General features: G+C 37.2%; 1 protein-coding gene across 1 annotated transcript in view; it reads left to right on the forward strand.

Moving 5' to 3' along the window:
* The first annotated feature begins 14,618 nt into the window (after nt 1–14,618).
* The window catches only part of SLC15A5 (solute carrier family 15 member 5), an 86,935-nt gene continuing 82,689 nt past the window's right edge, over nt 14,619–18,864 (forward strand). Inside the window, exon 1 of the mRNA XM_045555259.1 lies at nt 14,619–14,979. Coding sequence (XP_045411215.1) covers nt 14,619–14,979 — 361 coding nt within the window. The remainder of the gene's footprint in view (nt 14,980–18,864) is intronic.

Raw genomic sequence — 18,864 nt, forward strand, 5'->3', positions numbered from 1 at the left:
ATGAGGCATTCCATTTTCTGCTATTTGGAATCTCTGCCTCTTCAGAGTTTACCTGTAAGTATGAGTTAAGAAAATGATAAAAATCAAAACATAATTCTGGTAGCTATTTGGACAGAGGAACATTGTCAACATGGCCTTTCTATTCTAATTTTTACTAATCTGCCCTGACACACATATTTTTTTGTTCGTTTAACAAGTATTTACTGACCACTATTTTGGGGCCCTTGGAATGCTTCTGTGGGAGAAAAAAACAGCAAAAATTCCTACCATTATGGAACTTAATTTTAGTAGAGGAAAATATTCAATTAAATGTGTGTGTATGTGTGTGTATAGATAGATAGATGCTAGGTAGATAGATCAGTAGCTCAATAAGCTCAATACATAGATTAGATAGATAGACAGATAGATAGAAGATAAAAACTTGAGCAGAGTAAGGGATATTGGATGGAGGAGGTTCCTGGGATGTGGGATTTTCAGTGTTATGACCAGGAAAGTTCCTGGCGTACAAGGACAAGTTGGCCCTCTAGAGTGTGGAGCAGGGAAAGCATCAACAATTTTAAAAGAGGAAGCTCAGTATGGGCCTAATTGAGAAGATGGTATGGGAACAAAGTCCTGATGGAGGTGAGGAAGTTGGTCATGTGGCTATCTGGAAGAAAAGCATTCTAGACATAGGGAAGAGATAAAGAAAAGTCCCTAAGGTAGGAGAATGTTTGGTGTGAATATATGTAGTGAAAGTATATCACTATATGACACATAGACTCTGTCCATAAGGCAACAAAACGAAAGTGAGGTGTGAGTCAGATTCATATCTAGGATCTGACATTGGACCTCTCCAAACTCTCTAGGAATATAATTACACATTATGGGAAATAATAAAATAACAGGTTTACATAGTTAGTGAATGGAAAAGGACTGGATTAAAATTTTATTTGTACTGAATCAACAAACGAGAAGAACTTGGACCCAAAATTCAGCGTAGTTTTTCTTCACTATCCTTTGAGTCATTTAGACTTTGCCAATATAAATAAACCCAAAATAAAACCAATCAATATAATTTTCCTTCTACATATTTCTGACACTTAGTTTCTGCCTTGCCTTAATGATAAAATATGGGCATGAAGAATCCTAAAACATTCAATAAATATTTGGTAGGACCTTAATAACCCCAGCCTTAATCTGTACCAGGACTAAGTCAGCATTTCATAAGAAAAATAGAATCTTGCATTTCCTCAACATTTTAATTCTTACTGACAGCTTGTCTGGATAATTCACACCAAAGAAAATCTTTAGCTGAAGAGGACTTTATATGAATTAGTTGGAGTTATTGTTTCAGTAAACCATACAATTGTACTAAATTTCATATTCATTTTGCATGTTGTAGACAGAGTTTACCTGTTAAGCTAGACCAAATACTTCAAATAAAACCAGATTTACATAACCCAAATCCTCTCTCTGTAGTTATTTTCTCTACCCAAGGATACATTTTGGCCTAACATGTACCAAATCACAACAGAAGTCCCTTTCATTTTACTTTTTACCACATCCTAAGCAATTCCTCCAAGGACTTCCTCAGAGTTATCTGCAGATGGGAAAGGCAATTCACAATGCAATAAAATTTATAGCTCATAAAATTATGAATAAGCCAAACGTTAAAAAAGAAAAGTTAAACTAGTTTTAAAATGATTTTTATAATATCAACCACATGAATTGACACAGAAAATGAATTGCAAATGTAAGGGAATGCAACAACTAAATGCTCTGTGCTCTCTGGGTGTTAAATGGAGACTGTCAGCACAGCACAAAGAGATTCAGGAAATAGTCATTGATTTCTCTCAGTAGAGGTGGCCAAAGGGAGGCCCAAAGTAGAATTTTTAAGGCAGATTAACTGGGTATGACTACACGGATACAAGCCAAATAAGGAAGCATCTAGAAATTAGAGGATGAAGTGATGTAAGTCAACCCAAGTCATCACTGTGGTTTTTATGTAAGAAAAATAAAAATACAGCAAATAAAGAATTAATCTGAATGTTTCTTTCTCTCAGTAGTAAAAGCTTTTGTTAAAAGAAGTGTTAGAACCCTTAGCAATATTAGAATAGCCTCAATTTCCCATTTCCCTTACATATTTACCATGGATACCCATTGCCACAATGACATCAAAATCTAGAAGGGTGAGTAATGAAAACAGATGTTATAAATATCTAGTCCAGAATTTTGGGGTCTCCCACAGGGTTTGTTGTTGATGGTCTTTTGTTTCTTACTATACACACCTTTCCTGAATGACCTCATCTATTCCACTGATTTTCTATGCTTTGATGACTCCCAAATGAACAACACTATGACTCATATTCTTGTGCCCCAGGCCCATATTTTTAACATTATCTCCATGTTTCCCAGTAACTTTAACAGTTTACCCAAATCCAAGCTAAATATCCAACCCCAACCTGCTTTTTGCTCTGTATTCTCCACCCCAGTTAAACATCATTCACCCAAATGTGTGCAGGGTGGTGGGGAACAGGGAGACAGAGTAAAATGAAGTCACTATTTATACATCTGTCTTGGCTGCTACCTCCAGGAGCTGCCACCCAATTAGCACATGTAGACATTGATGCCTATGATGTGTCTATTGAGTTTATCCCTTTCTGTCCGTTTCCGCTATCACTTTCTCTGAGGTCCATTCCTGGCCTTTCCCCTACTTTGCTGTCTATCACTGGGGGGCGGTGGGGGGGTGGGGGCTGATCTCAGCAAACCCTGTTTCTGAAACCCCCTTCCTGTTGGCTTCTGCTTTGCTTTGATCAGTGGGGTATACAGGTGGAAAACCGGAGGCCTGGAGGAAGGAGGGGGTCAGGTAATTTCCAGCCACAGTGTGAAATACTCCATGTATTTCAAGCATCTGGATTTTCGCCCATGCTGTTTCTCTGGGTGGAATTCACTTTTTTACCTTTTACACACATCAAATTCCCACTGTCTTCATGCCCAGCTCAGATATCATCTGAGGACCTTCTCAATCTCAGGGGAATTAATCCCTCCCTCTTCCTGAGCACCATGAAAATACCTTCAGTATAGCACTTAAGGTACCAATGACCCTGCTCCCTCACCAAAGATATCAATATTTTGGTTCTTATTAAAACAATGAGTACGTTTTATTTCTTACCAACTTGACATTTGACTATTCTTCCTAAGTCTACCAGGCAACCTCTCCCTCACCACGCTGGTTTTCTTTCCACACTCCCACATAAGCAATGCTTTTTCTGTCTTAACTATTGAAATCCTCCAAGATGCCTTGTTTTGCCCTTGTTTCACTTTCCCTCCCCTCCCGGAGTGGCCTCAGCCACTCCTACGGCTGGCTCTACTATCAGTAAACAGATGACCCTTAATTTATATCTCTGGCCCAGGTTGGTCTCCTCAACTTCAGATAGGAACAGTCTGGGCATCTCGTTCTGTACATCCCATGGGCTGCTCCAAGGCAACGTATGGAAACCCAGCTCCTCCCCTCCCTCGCCCCAGCCAATCTCCCCCTCCTCAGCCTGTCCACTAATCTCAGGGAGCAGCACTGTGAAATTTCACCAGCCAGAAACCTAGGAGTTGAGGTTGGTTTCCCTTCCCCTAGCACAGGTATTTAAATTAGTCAGAATATTTGTAAATTTTCCCTCTTTAATGACTCAGTAATCTGTACCCTGTTTTCTATTCCCATTATAATGCCTGTTAATAGGCTGTCATCATTTTTCACTAAGATTAGTCCTATCCTACCAGGTTTCTCTGACCTCCTGTCCATTCTTCCTACTGCTGCTAGAAAAATGTTCCTCCTTGCTCTCTGGAGGGTAGTTCTGACCCCGTCAATCCTCAGTTGGAAATGGCGAATGGCTGCTGACTGAGTTGAGAATAAAATTCAAAACCCTCATCACGACAGACAAGGCTCCACGACTTTACCTCGTCTAATTCATCTCTCGCCACTCCTCCGCTTCACATTGTGCCCTTTGTGCTTTTTGACTATCAAAGTATCCACAGTTCTCAGCTCTGTTTGGTCTCACATATCATTCATTGCCTTTGGCCCTCTCTCCCCTCTTCCCAGAAGGCACTTTGCTACCTTGTTGGCCTAGATGATCCTTTGTCCCTCGTGGAGATTCTGTCTGCCCAGGCATCACTTCCCAGAAAGTCTTTATTGTACAATCTCATGAAAGCGCACTTCACCCATTATCCCATAATGCACTGTGCACACGTCTATGAGAAAAATTGTCACTGTTTTCTAATTGTATTTTTATGCATTTATTTCTTTCTCAACCTTCAGACTATGAATTCCTTGAAAGCCAAATCTGTGTCTTTTTCTTTGCGTCCTCCCTACTTAATACAGTTTTCTAGCACACAACAGGTGTTAAATAATGTTTCTTGAACGAAGTAATCTTATCACAATTATGTGGATACATATGGCATATATAAAATATATAACACACTTATTGGAGTGAATTGAAAGTTAAAGATGAGGCCTTATTCACCTTTGAATCTCTAGCATCAAGAAGAGTGCCTGACATACAGCAAGTTCTCAAAAAAATGTTGAATTTTGATTGGTTCTAAATGGTCTACATTGAGCTGATCTGATGCCTGAGTTTACCCTCTGCTCTCTTGTCCGATGCCAAACTGTTAAGTCAGTGAATCATTTGAGGAGCTCTTTTGGGCAGAGCTCTACGAAAAGCTTAAAAGTGGTACAAGGCTTGGTCTTTGTTCTCTTAGAATTTTACAATGTAAATATGTACATAAATGCACATGTCAAATTTACTATCAGAGTCCATCATATGGACAGAACAGACAAGACTTTACTAGAGGTATAAAATAGCTCACCACCCTCCAAGCCCTGTGGATTCAGAGATAACACTGTTCCCGTTTGTACAGGCTGTTTTACAATACAAAAACTTTTCTAAAATCCATGTCATGAGCTAGGAAATGAGTCAGAAAAAGACATCTCACTCTATGAGATAACTTATTCTAATTTCCTCATTAGCAAAAACGACATCATCATAAAGAATATCTGCCAACAATCTGATATAAAAATGTACATGCATCATGAAAAATAATTGCTGTTCAATTACCACGGAATTATAAAGCCGCAGTACAGGTGCAATAATGCAAGAACCTTAAAAGTATGAAAAACTGCTTAGCTTAGGTAATTGCATGTGTTTGAATAAAGTCCCCAGAATAAAATTTGCAGAATTTGAAGAAACAATGAAATCAGAACCAAAGAGCTATTTATAAATATATGTTTTTAAATTTTCTGTGTTTTTCTCCCGTATAAATTCTGAAAGGCCAGGGATAATTTTTTAACTCTAGGGTGCAGGGGGAGGGAAAGATGAAGTAGCTCTTCCTTTGCTTCCCATCATCCCATCTCTCAAATTGGATCCACAGGGAGGGTAATGCAAAGATAGAAATCTAGCCATAACCATGGTAATTGCATCTTTAAAAATAGTTAAATCTTACTTATGCTCTGTGCATAGTTTACATATAGGAAAAGTAAAATTTATAGGAAGACGATTCTATTACTACTGTGAAAAAGATATATTTCTTGTAAACGTCCAAGGTCTTTAGCAAGAGGAAATTAGACTTAGAGAACTAGAAAGGGTTTTAAATATCATCTAATCCAAAACTCTTAGTCACTGTATAAAAAACTAAGGCCCTAAGAAGTTAAGTTTATTGCTCAAATTTGTGCAGATAGTGGGAGAATTGGGTCTAAAAGCATTTGTACAATATTATGGATTTGATTAGACTCGATCCAGGTCAATTTCTATTTTTCAAGATCCTCAAACTTCAAAGCTCTAGGACAGATTTTTGTCCAATTACAATGTTGAGGAAATAAAATTGGACTGGCAGCAAAGGGACATGAATTTTATAGCAAGACAAGCTGTTAATTAGTTGAGTTAGCTTAGACCAGTCAGTTCACCTTTCAGATTTTCAATTATAAAACAGTAAAATAAGGGGCTTGGCCAAAGTGCCGTCTTTCAAATCTAACGTTGTATAATTTTGAAATTAGGAGGTGATTGGTCTAAAATGACATACTTTTAAAATCAGTTATCACCAGTCCTAACTCTATCCCACCGTCGCTAATCCTCCCTCCCTCTGTGGGAAGATGCCTTCCTTAAGGGAGACATCATTTCCTCAAAACATGTCTGTTAACTCATATTCTAAGCAAATGATAGATTTAAAAGTGAGGTCTTTACCATTCATCAACACTTTAAATTTTCCAAGACCAGTACCATAGAGGTTACTTCCTCCTACACATCTTCCCTAAAATTGGGGCAGGCCAAATCCAGGTCTGATCATTGATGAACATAGTTCATGATCCTACTGCTTATGTTTTTACTTTTAATGAGAATATAATCTGGTATTAAAATAATAGCTAAATTATTTAATTTACTCCAAGAAATAAAAAGGTAACTCCAAGAAATTAAAATTGAATTTAGATTAGTATTTTGCAATTCATTTTAAAACAACTAAAACCTGTCCATTTGCCTATGTTAATAAAAACTTCAGCTTTTTCTCAAGTGTATTACTTACTACTCTACAGTTTATGTTTAGCATTGCCTAGACTTCTCTAGGTGCTTTGCAAAGGAACAGCACAGTGCCCCAATAAATTTTCATGAAATCTGAATGGTATTCAGTGGAGGGTGATTAAACAGTAATGTTCTAAGCTGCCTTTGCCTTGGGACTATTTAACATTGTTACATAAAGTGTCATTGTGTTCTTTCTGTACCGTGAGAGATAGATATGTTTCACCTCCACTCAAAAAAAGAAGTGACCTCCTACAAAAAACAAAACAAAACAAAAAAAAAACACACACACACAGGAATTAGATTCCCTTCTTTTATCAACTATTGTATGTGCCCCGGGTGCCTCCAACTCACACTATCATATATGGTAAAGTCATCTTCCTTCATCCCAATTCTGTTCCCTTGTACTGACCAGCACCACTCTCCATTAAGGTGTTTATTCTAGAATCCTGCACAGCAATTTTGACACCCTTGCTCTGTCCTAAGTATTCCACCTCCAAATTTCTAACAAATTCTGGCACTTGTACCAAATCCTGGTAGTTCTTTTTTTCATTCATTTTGTACCTAGATTACGACACTAGTAATAGGGATGGTAGTAAAAGAAGTAGCTAAGAATTGTCAAGTCTTGCAAGTACCTCTTAACTGGTAGCCATACTTCTAATCTTAAGTAGAAAAATTATTTTGTGTGACAGACTTTAGTCCTTTATACTCTGCTTTATTGTAGAAATTCAGTCTATTTGGACAGGTCCGGCATGTACAAGAGGAATGACTTCAAGAATAAATCAAAATCCCATCTTATAAAGCTATTTATGATTTAGCTTTTTCTTATCTCTTCATTTCTCTCCATACTCCTGTATCTCCCTGACTCACGCCTTCCAAAATTGCTTCTGACTTGAATCATGAAAAACTTCTTTAGGCTCTTAGAGAGTAACAGGCTCTTTATTACAGGGAGCATACTTTCTGTTAGGAATAATCCTCACCATACACAGCTTCCTCAAGCTGAATTCCATCCCTCCTTCAGATCTAGGCACAGATATTATTTCCATGAAAACCCTTTTGTGGACTTTCTGAGTTTGGGATACAAGCCCTGCTATATGCCTCTATAGCATTTTCTTCTTCCCCAATCACAACACATAACTCACTAGACTGCGGTTCTTGCTTAGTGGTTGGAACTCCTCACTGGATTGTAAGCTTTATAAAATCAAGATAGAAATCAGGATTTTGTCATCCTGGAATTCTGGTGCTTGGCTTCTATTAGGTGCTCAATAAATATTTGTTGGTAGTCAGATACAGTCCATTTGCTACATTTTAATACTTTTGTTTCCTTCATAATATCCTAGTAATGTCTAAGCCTAAACCATTCTTTCATTTCTTCATTCAGAAAATCAACCAATCATTCACTTATTCAAAGTGTTTTAATATAAAGGTAGCAAAGGATTTTTACCAAGTTATTATAGTCAAGATTCTGGTAGCAGACTGAGAGAAACTTAGTAAGCAACACTTCTTGCAGGACTCTACCTGAATGAAGATTACTTATGTCTCGTTGTGTCACATGGCACAGCCCCTGTACACCAGCCACTAGGCACATTCCAGGCACTGTGGTAGGCAGGGGGGAATAACGGTAAGTATGAAAGTGCTCCTGTTCTGGAAAAGCTCATGGTCATCAAGGAAAATGGGCATGCAAACTAGATAATGTAATATAATAAAATACGTGTTAAAAGAGAGAAATAGTGTTTTAAGAACACAGGGAAGACTATCTTTGAAAATCAGAGGAACTTTTACTGAGAATGTGATACTTATCCTGAGATTTAAAGAAGGCAGAGAAGTTCCCAAAGTGAATGGAAAATGAAAGTGTCCCAAGCAGAAGAGGTAAAAGAACACGGCGTAGTCACGAAACTGTAAGCATGTCACCCAGCTCCATGGCAGAATAGCAAGGGAAGACTTAGCACAAGGCAGGAACTTGATCATAAAGGGCCTTTTGTCCCTTTCTAACTTGATCCCACAGTCTAAAGGCACCATTTACAGGCTTTAAGTAGGGGATCAAATTGAACAAATTTAGATTAAAAAAAAATCTCAGAAGGTTTAGGAAAGTTTAAATAGAAAATGTGTCCCAGTATCTTAGAAATTGAAATGAGTTTAGGTGATATGTGGTTTGCACATTATATAATGTGGAATCCTGCAGTGAAAACGTGGTTGTTATACATTATCTTTCAATCTTTTTTATTATATAAAGAATAAAGCATCTTTTGAGTGTAGGCTCTGGCATGAGGCCACCTAAGTTAAAGTCCCTGCTCTGCTATTTACCAATGATCTTGAATAAATTATTTACATTCTGTGCCTCAGTTTCCATAATGGTAAGATGAGGCTCATAAAAATAGCATCTTCCTCCTGAGGTGGTTTCAAAGATAAATGAATTCATACCCAGAACAGAGCCTGAGCCCCCCAAAAAGCTCTTAGAAAATGTTATCCATTATTTTCAATCAATATATTATACTTACTTTTACCTTCTATTTATGGAAATTATTTTATTTATGGTAGTAACCTAAAATATTCTCCTTAAATAGACTTATTTGATTTTAAAACTTAAATCATTTTAAATAAGACTATTAAAAAAATAACATAAGATATGGCAAAAATCAGGCCAGAGGAACAAGAGGTAGACAGCTGTGGCCAATAGACGAAAGCGATGCACAGGTGACTGAGTTTGAGATGGAAGGAGGCAATGCTGGGGGCAGCAATGTGAGGGGGACATGCGAAAGGGCTCAAACTAAGAAAGAGTAGACAAGGCAAAGAAAAAGGATGGATCTGTGAAATATTTAGAAGGTAGAATTGATAGTACTTACCCCCAACCCTGACCCCGCCAACATCTACAATAGTTCCTGGCATATGTTAGGTACTCAATAAATATTTTCTGGAAAAACGTAGATATAAGAGGTGAGGAAGAAGTGAAGAAAGTGTCAAGGACATCTCACAGTTTTTCCCTTGGATATGTGGGTAAGTGGTGATTTCATGAACCATTAAGAAAGGGGGTAAAAAGGGAGTAGGATCTGGAAAAAGATAACAAGCCTGGGACAGGATGAGTTTGAATTTGCACTGAGAAACTCAACAGACGTGCCCACCAATTCACCAAGAACCCAGGAGGGATGTCTCAGTTCAGCACATCTATTTGGAAGCCTTCAGTTCTGCATATAAGCCTGACTTTCTTTTTCCTTCATAATCAGATAGAAAAGAAAAAAAGAATGAAAAATAGGGACAATATGGATGGTGTTTGTATTTAGTCAGTGTTCTCCAGAGAAACAACCAGTAGAGTGAGTGTGTGTGAGTGTGTGTGTGTGCATCCATATAGGAAGGGACTTTAAGGAATTGGTTCACACAGTTGTGGAGGTTTAGCAAGTCCGAAATCTGATGAGGGAGGCTGGCAGGCTGGAGACCTAGGGAAGAGTGGCGTTTGGAATCCAAAGGCAGTCTGCAGGAAAACCAGGAAGACCCTATAATGCAGATGAAGTCCACAGCCTGCTGGAGGATTCTCTCCTGTACGCTCGCTCGGGGGCAGTCAGCTTTTTGTTCTATTCAGGCCTTCAGTTGATTGGATGAGGCAACTTGTTTTCCTCAATGTCCACTGAGTTAAATGTAAATTTCATCTAAAAACACCATCACAGAAACATCCAGAATAATATTTGATCAAATACCTAGGCACCGTTGCCCAGGAAAGTTCACACCTAAAATTAACCACCATAGTTTCTATGTGATAATTCATTCCCACCTTATTTACTTTATACAGATATACCCTCTATGTAGACTTCAACACAATAGCAAGATTCGTAATTGTCATTGCCTGATATGAAAGATAAACTATAGGAATACAATAGCCTTCATTCTTAGTTGTCCCCAGAAAGCTGAGAAAACACACTATATTGGAGAAGAATATTTTCTGTGTTCTTGGGACTGTGTGAATTATTATCTGCTAGGGGGTAAAGTAATTCTCTTTTACACTGGACAGAAGGATCAAAGTGTAGATGTCATACAATTGCTGGAGCCTCTTTATAATAGGAAAGAAGTTTACACAGAGAATGTCTTTTTCACAAAACAAAAAGTAAAGCCCAATATGTTATCTTTTCATTTCATTTTAGACCTTAAACAACCTAGCAAAAAATTTCTCTCCCAAGTCTTTGATGTACCATTTTTAATAATTAAATTATAGTGAGCCCAATCCTCATGTTCTTGACAATGCTTTCAAACCCGCTACCAAACCTCACAGTCAATGGAATCAAATGGAATCGATAGGCCTAAAAGAATAAATATCTTCAGCTGACCTTTGTGTACACCATTTACAGAGAATTATTGAGCTAGAAAAGCTCTTCCTTTAAAAATACTTACTAGGTGTTTAGAAGACCTATGAAAAGTTATTCTGAAAATACATACAAAAATGGAAGAGTGTTGTAGTAACACACTATAAAAACATTTTTGAAGGCATTACAGTTTTCTCAGAATTCATAAACATCCTGGAAATATCTCATAGAGATGCTTATTAATCCTGCATATTTAAAAACAGCCTCCTTAAAATCAGGGCTTGCATTTCCGGTATGTTCCCCAAACAACCTTTACAAGATCTGATGCATGAATGATCTGGATGCTCAGGAAAAAGCATGGATGGTCATTAGTTCATCAAATAAGCCTCTGACTAATTTTATCCATTAAATAAAACCTATTTTCCAATACATACAAGTATGGTCAACATTATTACTCCATATGTTTGACTTGTGACTTTTGTCTTTCCAATGAAGAATTCTAGTAATAAGTATAGTCTTCAGACCTGATCAGCATTTCAAAAATAGTTTGCAATTAAAAAATTTTCCTGAAGTTTATATTGTAATTTGACATTATATATCAAGAGGTCTAAAAACTTTCTAACACTTTTAACCAGTAATAGTGCTTCTAAAAAAAATCAGCCTAAGGATATAATCTGGGAATAGGGGAAGCTTTATGCATGAATATTCATTCCAGAATAATTTGTAAATGTGGTATTTTTTTAATTGTGGGTTCGTGGTCAAAATTTTGAGAAAGACTGGCTTATAACTGATCTGAGACAAATATAATTAACAAACAATGGAAGAATAGTTAAGTGTTAATGCGATCATAAAATTTATGTTTACAAAGAGTTCACAATGGTATGTTAAAATGCTTATAACAGTTCTTACAAATGGTGCAGAAAATACGCAATGACTATACACAATTATACAATTTAAATATTTAAAAACCTACTAATGAAAAATAGCCATGGAGAGAAAACATCAAAAGGAAGGCTTCAAAAACTTTAGTTCTTTTTTCTTCCATTTGTAGATATTTTTATGTATTTTCCAAATTCTACCCAATGTACATATATTGTGTACCTTACTTCTATAATGGAGGAAAAATATCACTTCATTACAGAGAAAGAGGGGCAGGGAACAGAGGACAAGCCTGGACTGGGATTGGGGAAAGGGTTACGTAAAACTAAAGTATGCACAAATTCCCAGTCAAGGGCTTGAGATTGTTGATAAAGATGATGACATTCAATATTCCCTGCCAAGTATTATTCTCAAGTGGAATTGATACTTGTCCTTTGAGATCACTCTGAACACAGTATTGAGAACTAGTAGGGAAGTGACAATTAAAAAGTAAGTGTTTTCCCATTACTTCAATGTTACTCAGCATACTCTCACCCTTCTAACTTCTATTTTTTGCGCAAACTGGAATTTGGCAATGGTTCCATGACGTTTCTCTAGGGCTCATTGTTCTGAGTAGCTAGAAAATGCAGGCACACAGCAGCAAGTAATAACAAACATGTTTCCACATACAATCCTTGACGTGTCATCAGTCATTTTCTAAACCAAACCTCAGAAATAATCTTCTGAGACAGGCTTTACTGTTTGTATTTTGCAGTTGATGTAATGGGCTCATAGACAAAAAGAAATTCGCCTTAAGTGATAAAGGGGCAGGACTATAACTCAGTTCTCCTAACTCCCAAGTTAGTAAACATCCTTTTTGACAACTATTTTGAACCTTGTTATAAGATTAAAGTCAGATTTTTTCTCCTTACAGATAACTAAAATAAACTTTTTTTCTGAGTAAGTGGCTCTCTCGGAGACTTACCAAATATCCCCTTCAAAGAAGGCAAATGCTGTTGCTCTTCTTGACTCAACTACCCCCAATCCACAGGCTCCTACCACCTGTGGCCTGTCCAGGGCTACAGAGAGGAGCCCAGAACTTCAGACCTGGTCAACATCAGGCCCTGGGAAGTGGCTCAGGAAATGACACTGCGGGAGCACTTTGTCAGAGACTAAATGTGTCAGCCAGTGGCTAGGGAACAACTTTCCCTTACATTTGGGGCAAATAAAAAAGTAAAGTATCACTTAGTGTTCTTTGGAAGCCACAGAAGCAAAATGTACCTAACTTAACAAAACTCAAAACTGACTGGAATGTTTTGAGCCTTTTACAGACGGAACAACCAATCTCTCCTGAAGGGTAAGAACAAGGGAGGCACTGAGTTCTCCATCAGGGCCTCATGGGCAATCCCTTTTGCCATGTGAACAACTCAGCTTCCACCATGCCCATTCTTGAGTTATTCCACTCATGATTAAAATTCCAGAGGAGAAAGGCAAAAGGACTGTCTTAGGCTGTGTGTTGACCCCTTGGACAGAATAAAAGAGATATCCTGATTAACACCCCGCCATGATCTCAGGTACTAGATGGGAGTCGTTCCCCAAAGGGAGGGTGACCACAGGTGGGAGTTGGCCGGGGACAGTCCCATTTTATATGATTTTTTCAGGAATAACCATAAATAGCATCACTTTTCACTTACCAAAGTGTCCAAGTTTGGATAAAAAGTTGCATGATCACTCTACACAAAGGAAAAATAGGGCATTGTTACCAAAGACGGAATAAGTGATGATGAGCAGATGTAAATAGCTACCATGACAATGAGACTATTAGAAGGGGTCAAAACAGCCTTTTGTTCCCAGTCTCTCAGGACAAAAGATGAGAATCGGAGTTAAAGCCCTTGTCAGTCTTTTGGTTTTGACTGCAATATGAAAATAACATTCCTATACTCATGGGTTGAATTATTATGACTTTGACACAGTAGTTCCAGTCCCTTGTCTTCCATGTCCTTGCAGCTAAACCACTAAATGTGAAGGTATTCTCTTTCACTGCTGCTGTTTTAGCTTAATTGGTGCCCTCCTGCTTTCCGGAATACAATGCTAATATCCATTCACGCAGCTAGAGGGTTAGGGTGATACCAGATCCAATACTCCCGAAAGCATGTGTAGGCTGGCTGCTGTATCCCTGACTACTGATTAACATAAGGTAGTCAAATAGCTCCTTTTGATTCTTATTTCCTCTGAGAGGCTGTTCTACAAGCATGGGGTCAACTTAAAGGAAGCAGGGTTTTGTTTAATATTTTCTCCTTTCATTAGTGCACTTAAATTACTTTCTTGTAAACTCTGCTTGTTACCTAAATGTACTAGCACTTTTGTTACCTAATTAACTTTCTTATCAGAATTCCAACCAAAAATAACAAGAAATGTAATAACGATAAGGTTTCCTGCCCCCTCCAAACAGATTTCCTTTAGCGCTTTATCTCTTGGTACTGTTCTGGCTTGTTTAATTAAAGTATCAGAAATTAATAGACTCAAATTATTTCTTGATCTAGTGCTCAAATTCTCCTGAAAAACTGCTTCTTCTGCCTCAGTATTTAAACCTTTATCAGTATGAGGCAGATGAGTTTCCACACATACGCAACTGGGTTCATGTAATTCAATATAATTTTGGAGGAAGAGCCTAATTTAGCCTCTAAGTAATTAAACAAACAAATCAGTTTTGGCTATACTGAGCTACTAGGAATGTTTAAATACTCATGTCTCCTCTCCTGTGCTCCTGGATCATCAAAATGAACAACATAAATGTGCAAAAAACCTTATGAAATTTTGGCATGGAGATGTGAAATTCAAAGCTATGATCTTACTTATTTTCTCATTAGAAGGATGGGGGTTAAAAAAAATCACCCAGTTCAAACTACTAACTAAGCTGCATACTAGGAGGGTAGATATGTCTGTCATAGACTTTACAATAACTGATGAGGTAGTACCTTTAAATCACAGCATTGAGAAGGAGAAAACTGTAAGTCACATTGGTTATTTCTCTTCCTCATACTCTGTGAAAAAAATCCAGGTTGGAATCTGCTTGTTTCTGGTGGAGCTGTGTGAGAGATTCACTTTCTTTGAGGTTGTCTGCAATATGATCCCCTTTTGCACTGTTAAGCTTGGCTACCGCAACGACCAGGCAGCCATTTTGAACTTGTGCTTCATTGGAACTTCAATACTTACCCCTGTGATTGCCGGATGGCTCACTGATGTCTATGTGGGAAGAAACAAACTGGTGTACATTTGCTTATTTCTACATTTTCTAGGTGAGTGTCCTCTGCTGACTGGATTGTTTTGCAACTTAATTGAATAGATTTTTGTTAAAATTTTTAGTTTATGTTATTCCCACCCTGCTCTTAGCATAAAATGTGTAAATGAAGTAAGAATGTTGTTTCAATTTATTCTATTCTCTGTATTAGTTGAAGAATGCCAGTGTGGGCATATGTGTGTGTGTGTGTGTGTGTGTGTGTGTGTGTTAGAAAATGCTTTGGTACCTATATTATCGCACTTACTACATTTTGCAATAATTATTTCTTTACATGACTATCTTCTATACTCCTTAGAATACCCCCATTTCCTCCTCTTTACTCCAAGCTCAAATCGTGACAAATTCCTTGTGAAATATAAATTTATTTGCTTCATAATTAAGATGAAATGTGCTAAAAAGGTTTTTGAAGTTCATGTAGAATAATTGAGAAATGTTTTTATCAAATGGTGGTCTTTTAATTAGTTATATGTTAATTAAGATTGCATATGAAGGCATGACTTCTATATTACTAACTATGGTTATATGCTTTTAAAAATAACTGAATTCAGACACTCTGTGCTTCTTTAACATAGAAAAAATAATAAACATCTACAAAAGTTTAGGAGTGAAGTGCTTGCAAGAAATCCTGGAGAGATATCAAAAGAGTTTAATAAGGTACAGAGAGCAAGTTGATGAATAGTCTAGAATTTTAGGCTCAAAAGTTCAAATTATTCTTCACAGACAACAAGAAGTCTCTGAAGATACAATGAAAACAAGATTTGAGAAATGTTTTTCTTCAATAAACAGGATGAAGAAGCACAGTGAGGGGTTAAATAGAGAGAAACTAGAAAATCTCAGGATCATGGTCTAAGTAATAGAAAATGCCAATTCAGGACAGAACATGTGAAAAACTATAAAAACTCAGCAACAAAATAAAGGTACAAATACAATGGGAGAACAAAAATTAACTCCAAGTTTCTGAGCTGAGGAACTTGGGAAGGTAGTGTGCTGTTCACCAGTAGTGAGAAGTGTACCTGGAATGCATGTTGGTGGGAGAGTGAACGAGGAAGGGATGGATACATATCAGGTACTCAACACACCACACATCTTCAGGCAGTTGGTAAATTACCATTCAGGGAATGGATTAGAGTGTGATTCAAACTTATAAATTTCATTGCTGAAGTCCTGCGAAATAAAAACTAAGGCTCTGCATGGTAAATACTCACTCAACACTCAACAAATATTTCTTATTGACTAGTCTGTGCCAGGCATCGTTCCAGGGTCTGGGAGAGCAACAGAGAAGAAAGTAGTCTGTTCCTGCTGAAATTGACTTTCTGGTGCAGGGAGAGAAAAAATAAACATGATATGATGCCAGGTGGTAATAAGTGTTATGATGAAAAGTAGAGCTGGGTAAGGGGACAGGCTGGAATGGACAGTGACAGGGTTGCTACCTGGAATCAGAGAATGCTTTCTGATAAGGAGGCATGTTAGCAAACACCTGAATAATTTGCTCTGCTTCACTTGGTAACAGGCCACGCCAGTAGCATTTGGTAACTTCTTGTTTAACATGGTAATTCCCATCAGTCTAAATTCTGGGGTCAGTCAGTCATCAGACCAGGACGGAAAACCCGCCTTTGGAATTTGGCAAACAAAAGACCTATGTCAACTCTATCTACATTCATTTTCTTAGTAAAAGTTATTTGCTTGTATTCTCCACTCACAACTGCCATCAAATTCCAACCAGTTACTAAATATCAGAGGTTCTGTCAGAAATGTCTCTTCTGTCTGAATTGCTACAACCTTAGCTCAAAAATGCAGCTTTTTCTTGACCACTACAATGGCCGATGTACCGGGCTGCCAGTTGTCAATCAGTCTCCCATCTATATACCCTTCTATCAACAACACTAACTTCCTGAAAATATAAATCTATATATTGGCTATATTATCTAAAAAATAAAATCTAAATTTATTAATTTAGCATGCAAGAACTTTTACAATCTACGCCATTGCTTACCTCTCCAGACTTCTCGGTTAATATGCAACCCTGACTATGCTGAACTTCTCCTTCCCTGCTTCCCTAGCTTTCTAATCTTACATATGCTCTTCTCTCTGCCTGAAATTGTCACCTTCCCTTATCTTTCCACCCCATATGCAAAATTGGAAAACTCCATTCTTCCAAGACCTATATAATGTTTGTTGTTAGCTTCTTTGTGTCCAACCACATCCTGATGGTACCTATATGATTGCATTTACCACTTTATAATATAATTGTCCACCTACATGTCTGACTTCTCTGACAAACTCACTAGCTCCTAGAGAGAGAAGGACTCCCACCACCTGTAGGGGATATGACACATCATGGCACTTTATACAGAGCTACCAAGTACAAGTATGCTAATTATGTGATACACACTAGCACCCATTATCATATATGTCACAGACTTGCATTTTTATTACATTAATTTTACAGTAGATAGAAATAAAGTTTTGATCTAACAAAATCAGTATATTATGACATTTTCTTAAAAGATGGAAGTAAAGCACCTTTCCAATTTACACAAAGGTATACTATATGAACTAAAAGTGTCTTGTCCTTAAAGAAATGGTTGTTGAATGAAATAATTTCCCGGCTCATTCTCTTTGGATATCCCTTTATCTAGCCAGGCCTCACATCACACTTCCAGAGGAGAGGATTGAGTGATAGAGAGAGAACGGTTAGTTCTGCATCTGGCTAACCTTGAAAGGAAACATTTCAAACTCAGTAATTGAAAGGGCCCACCTCATGGTAAATCAATCTGTTGCCAAAAAGCTTCACATTGCGAAAGGCTCTGTAGGGGAGATGGAAACGTTATCTATAAGTGACTTATTATAGTCTAATTGAGAAAACTAACTGCAAAAAACAACTATATAAAAGCACATACCAAAATGTTAGTGCCAAATTTAAAAAATGGAGAACAAAACTGACATGGTAGAGCCTTTTTTCACTAATCAAAGTGACAAAGCAAAAATTAATGACGGTAGCTAGTGTTGATGAAGGCCACCCATACAATGGTGGTAGGAGACTAAATTGTTACATTGCTAAAGAACATCTGTCAGTGGCATTAAAAATCCGTAAAAATATGAATGCCTTTGACTGAGAACTCTGGCTAAGGAAATAATCAAATATGTGCACAAAAATTGTCCAGGTAAAGGTATTTTTGCTGTACTCATTCACAATAACTGAAAAGAGATTTTAAAACACATTATGGTTAGAATCTCACATCATCACTAGAAATCATGTTGAAAAAGAACATATAAAGATATTAAAAATTGTTCATATTAGTTGGTTATGTTAAAAGGAATCAACAGTGTAATCTCCATTTATTTAAGTAAAACATATTCATAAAAGTATAATATATGGTAAAGATTATCTCTGGGCTATGAGATTATGGGCCTTTTGCATTATTCTGGGTGTTTTCCTATATTTTTCAAATTTTCTGAAGTAAGAATATATTACTTTTGTAATCTGATGGGAGGGAAATGCTATTTCAAAAAAAAAAAAAGTGATGATTTGACCACTTGACGATAGGAAGTCCAAGAAGAGAGAGATTACATCTGGGTTACTCTGTAACGCTGGAAAAGTCATAACATCACTGAACCATTTCTTTTCTTCTTTTTTCTCTTTCTTTCTTTCATTCTTTTTGAAAAATTGGAATAAGAAAATCTATCCTCTGACACCACAAAGTTTTTCTGAGATGGAACAATATAGTACATTAAAATGTTTTGCAAAATATAAAGCGCTTGAGCTATCTGACATCATGGCGTTTTCTATCACTCTTGTTGATTAAGAACAAATAAGCCTTGTTAACAAGGCTTCTCTGGGGGCAGGAATACAAACAACTTAGTTTTTTACATTATGCATTTC

The sequence above is a fragment of the Lemur catta genome, chromosome 6 (genome assembly GCF_020740605.2).
Source record: "Lemur catta isolate mLemCat1 chromosome 6, mLemCat1.pri, whole genome shotgun sequence".
In the NCBI taxonomy this organism is placed as follows: domain Eukaryota; kingdom Metazoa; phylum Chordata; class Mammalia; order Primates; family Lemuridae; genus Lemur; species Lemur catta.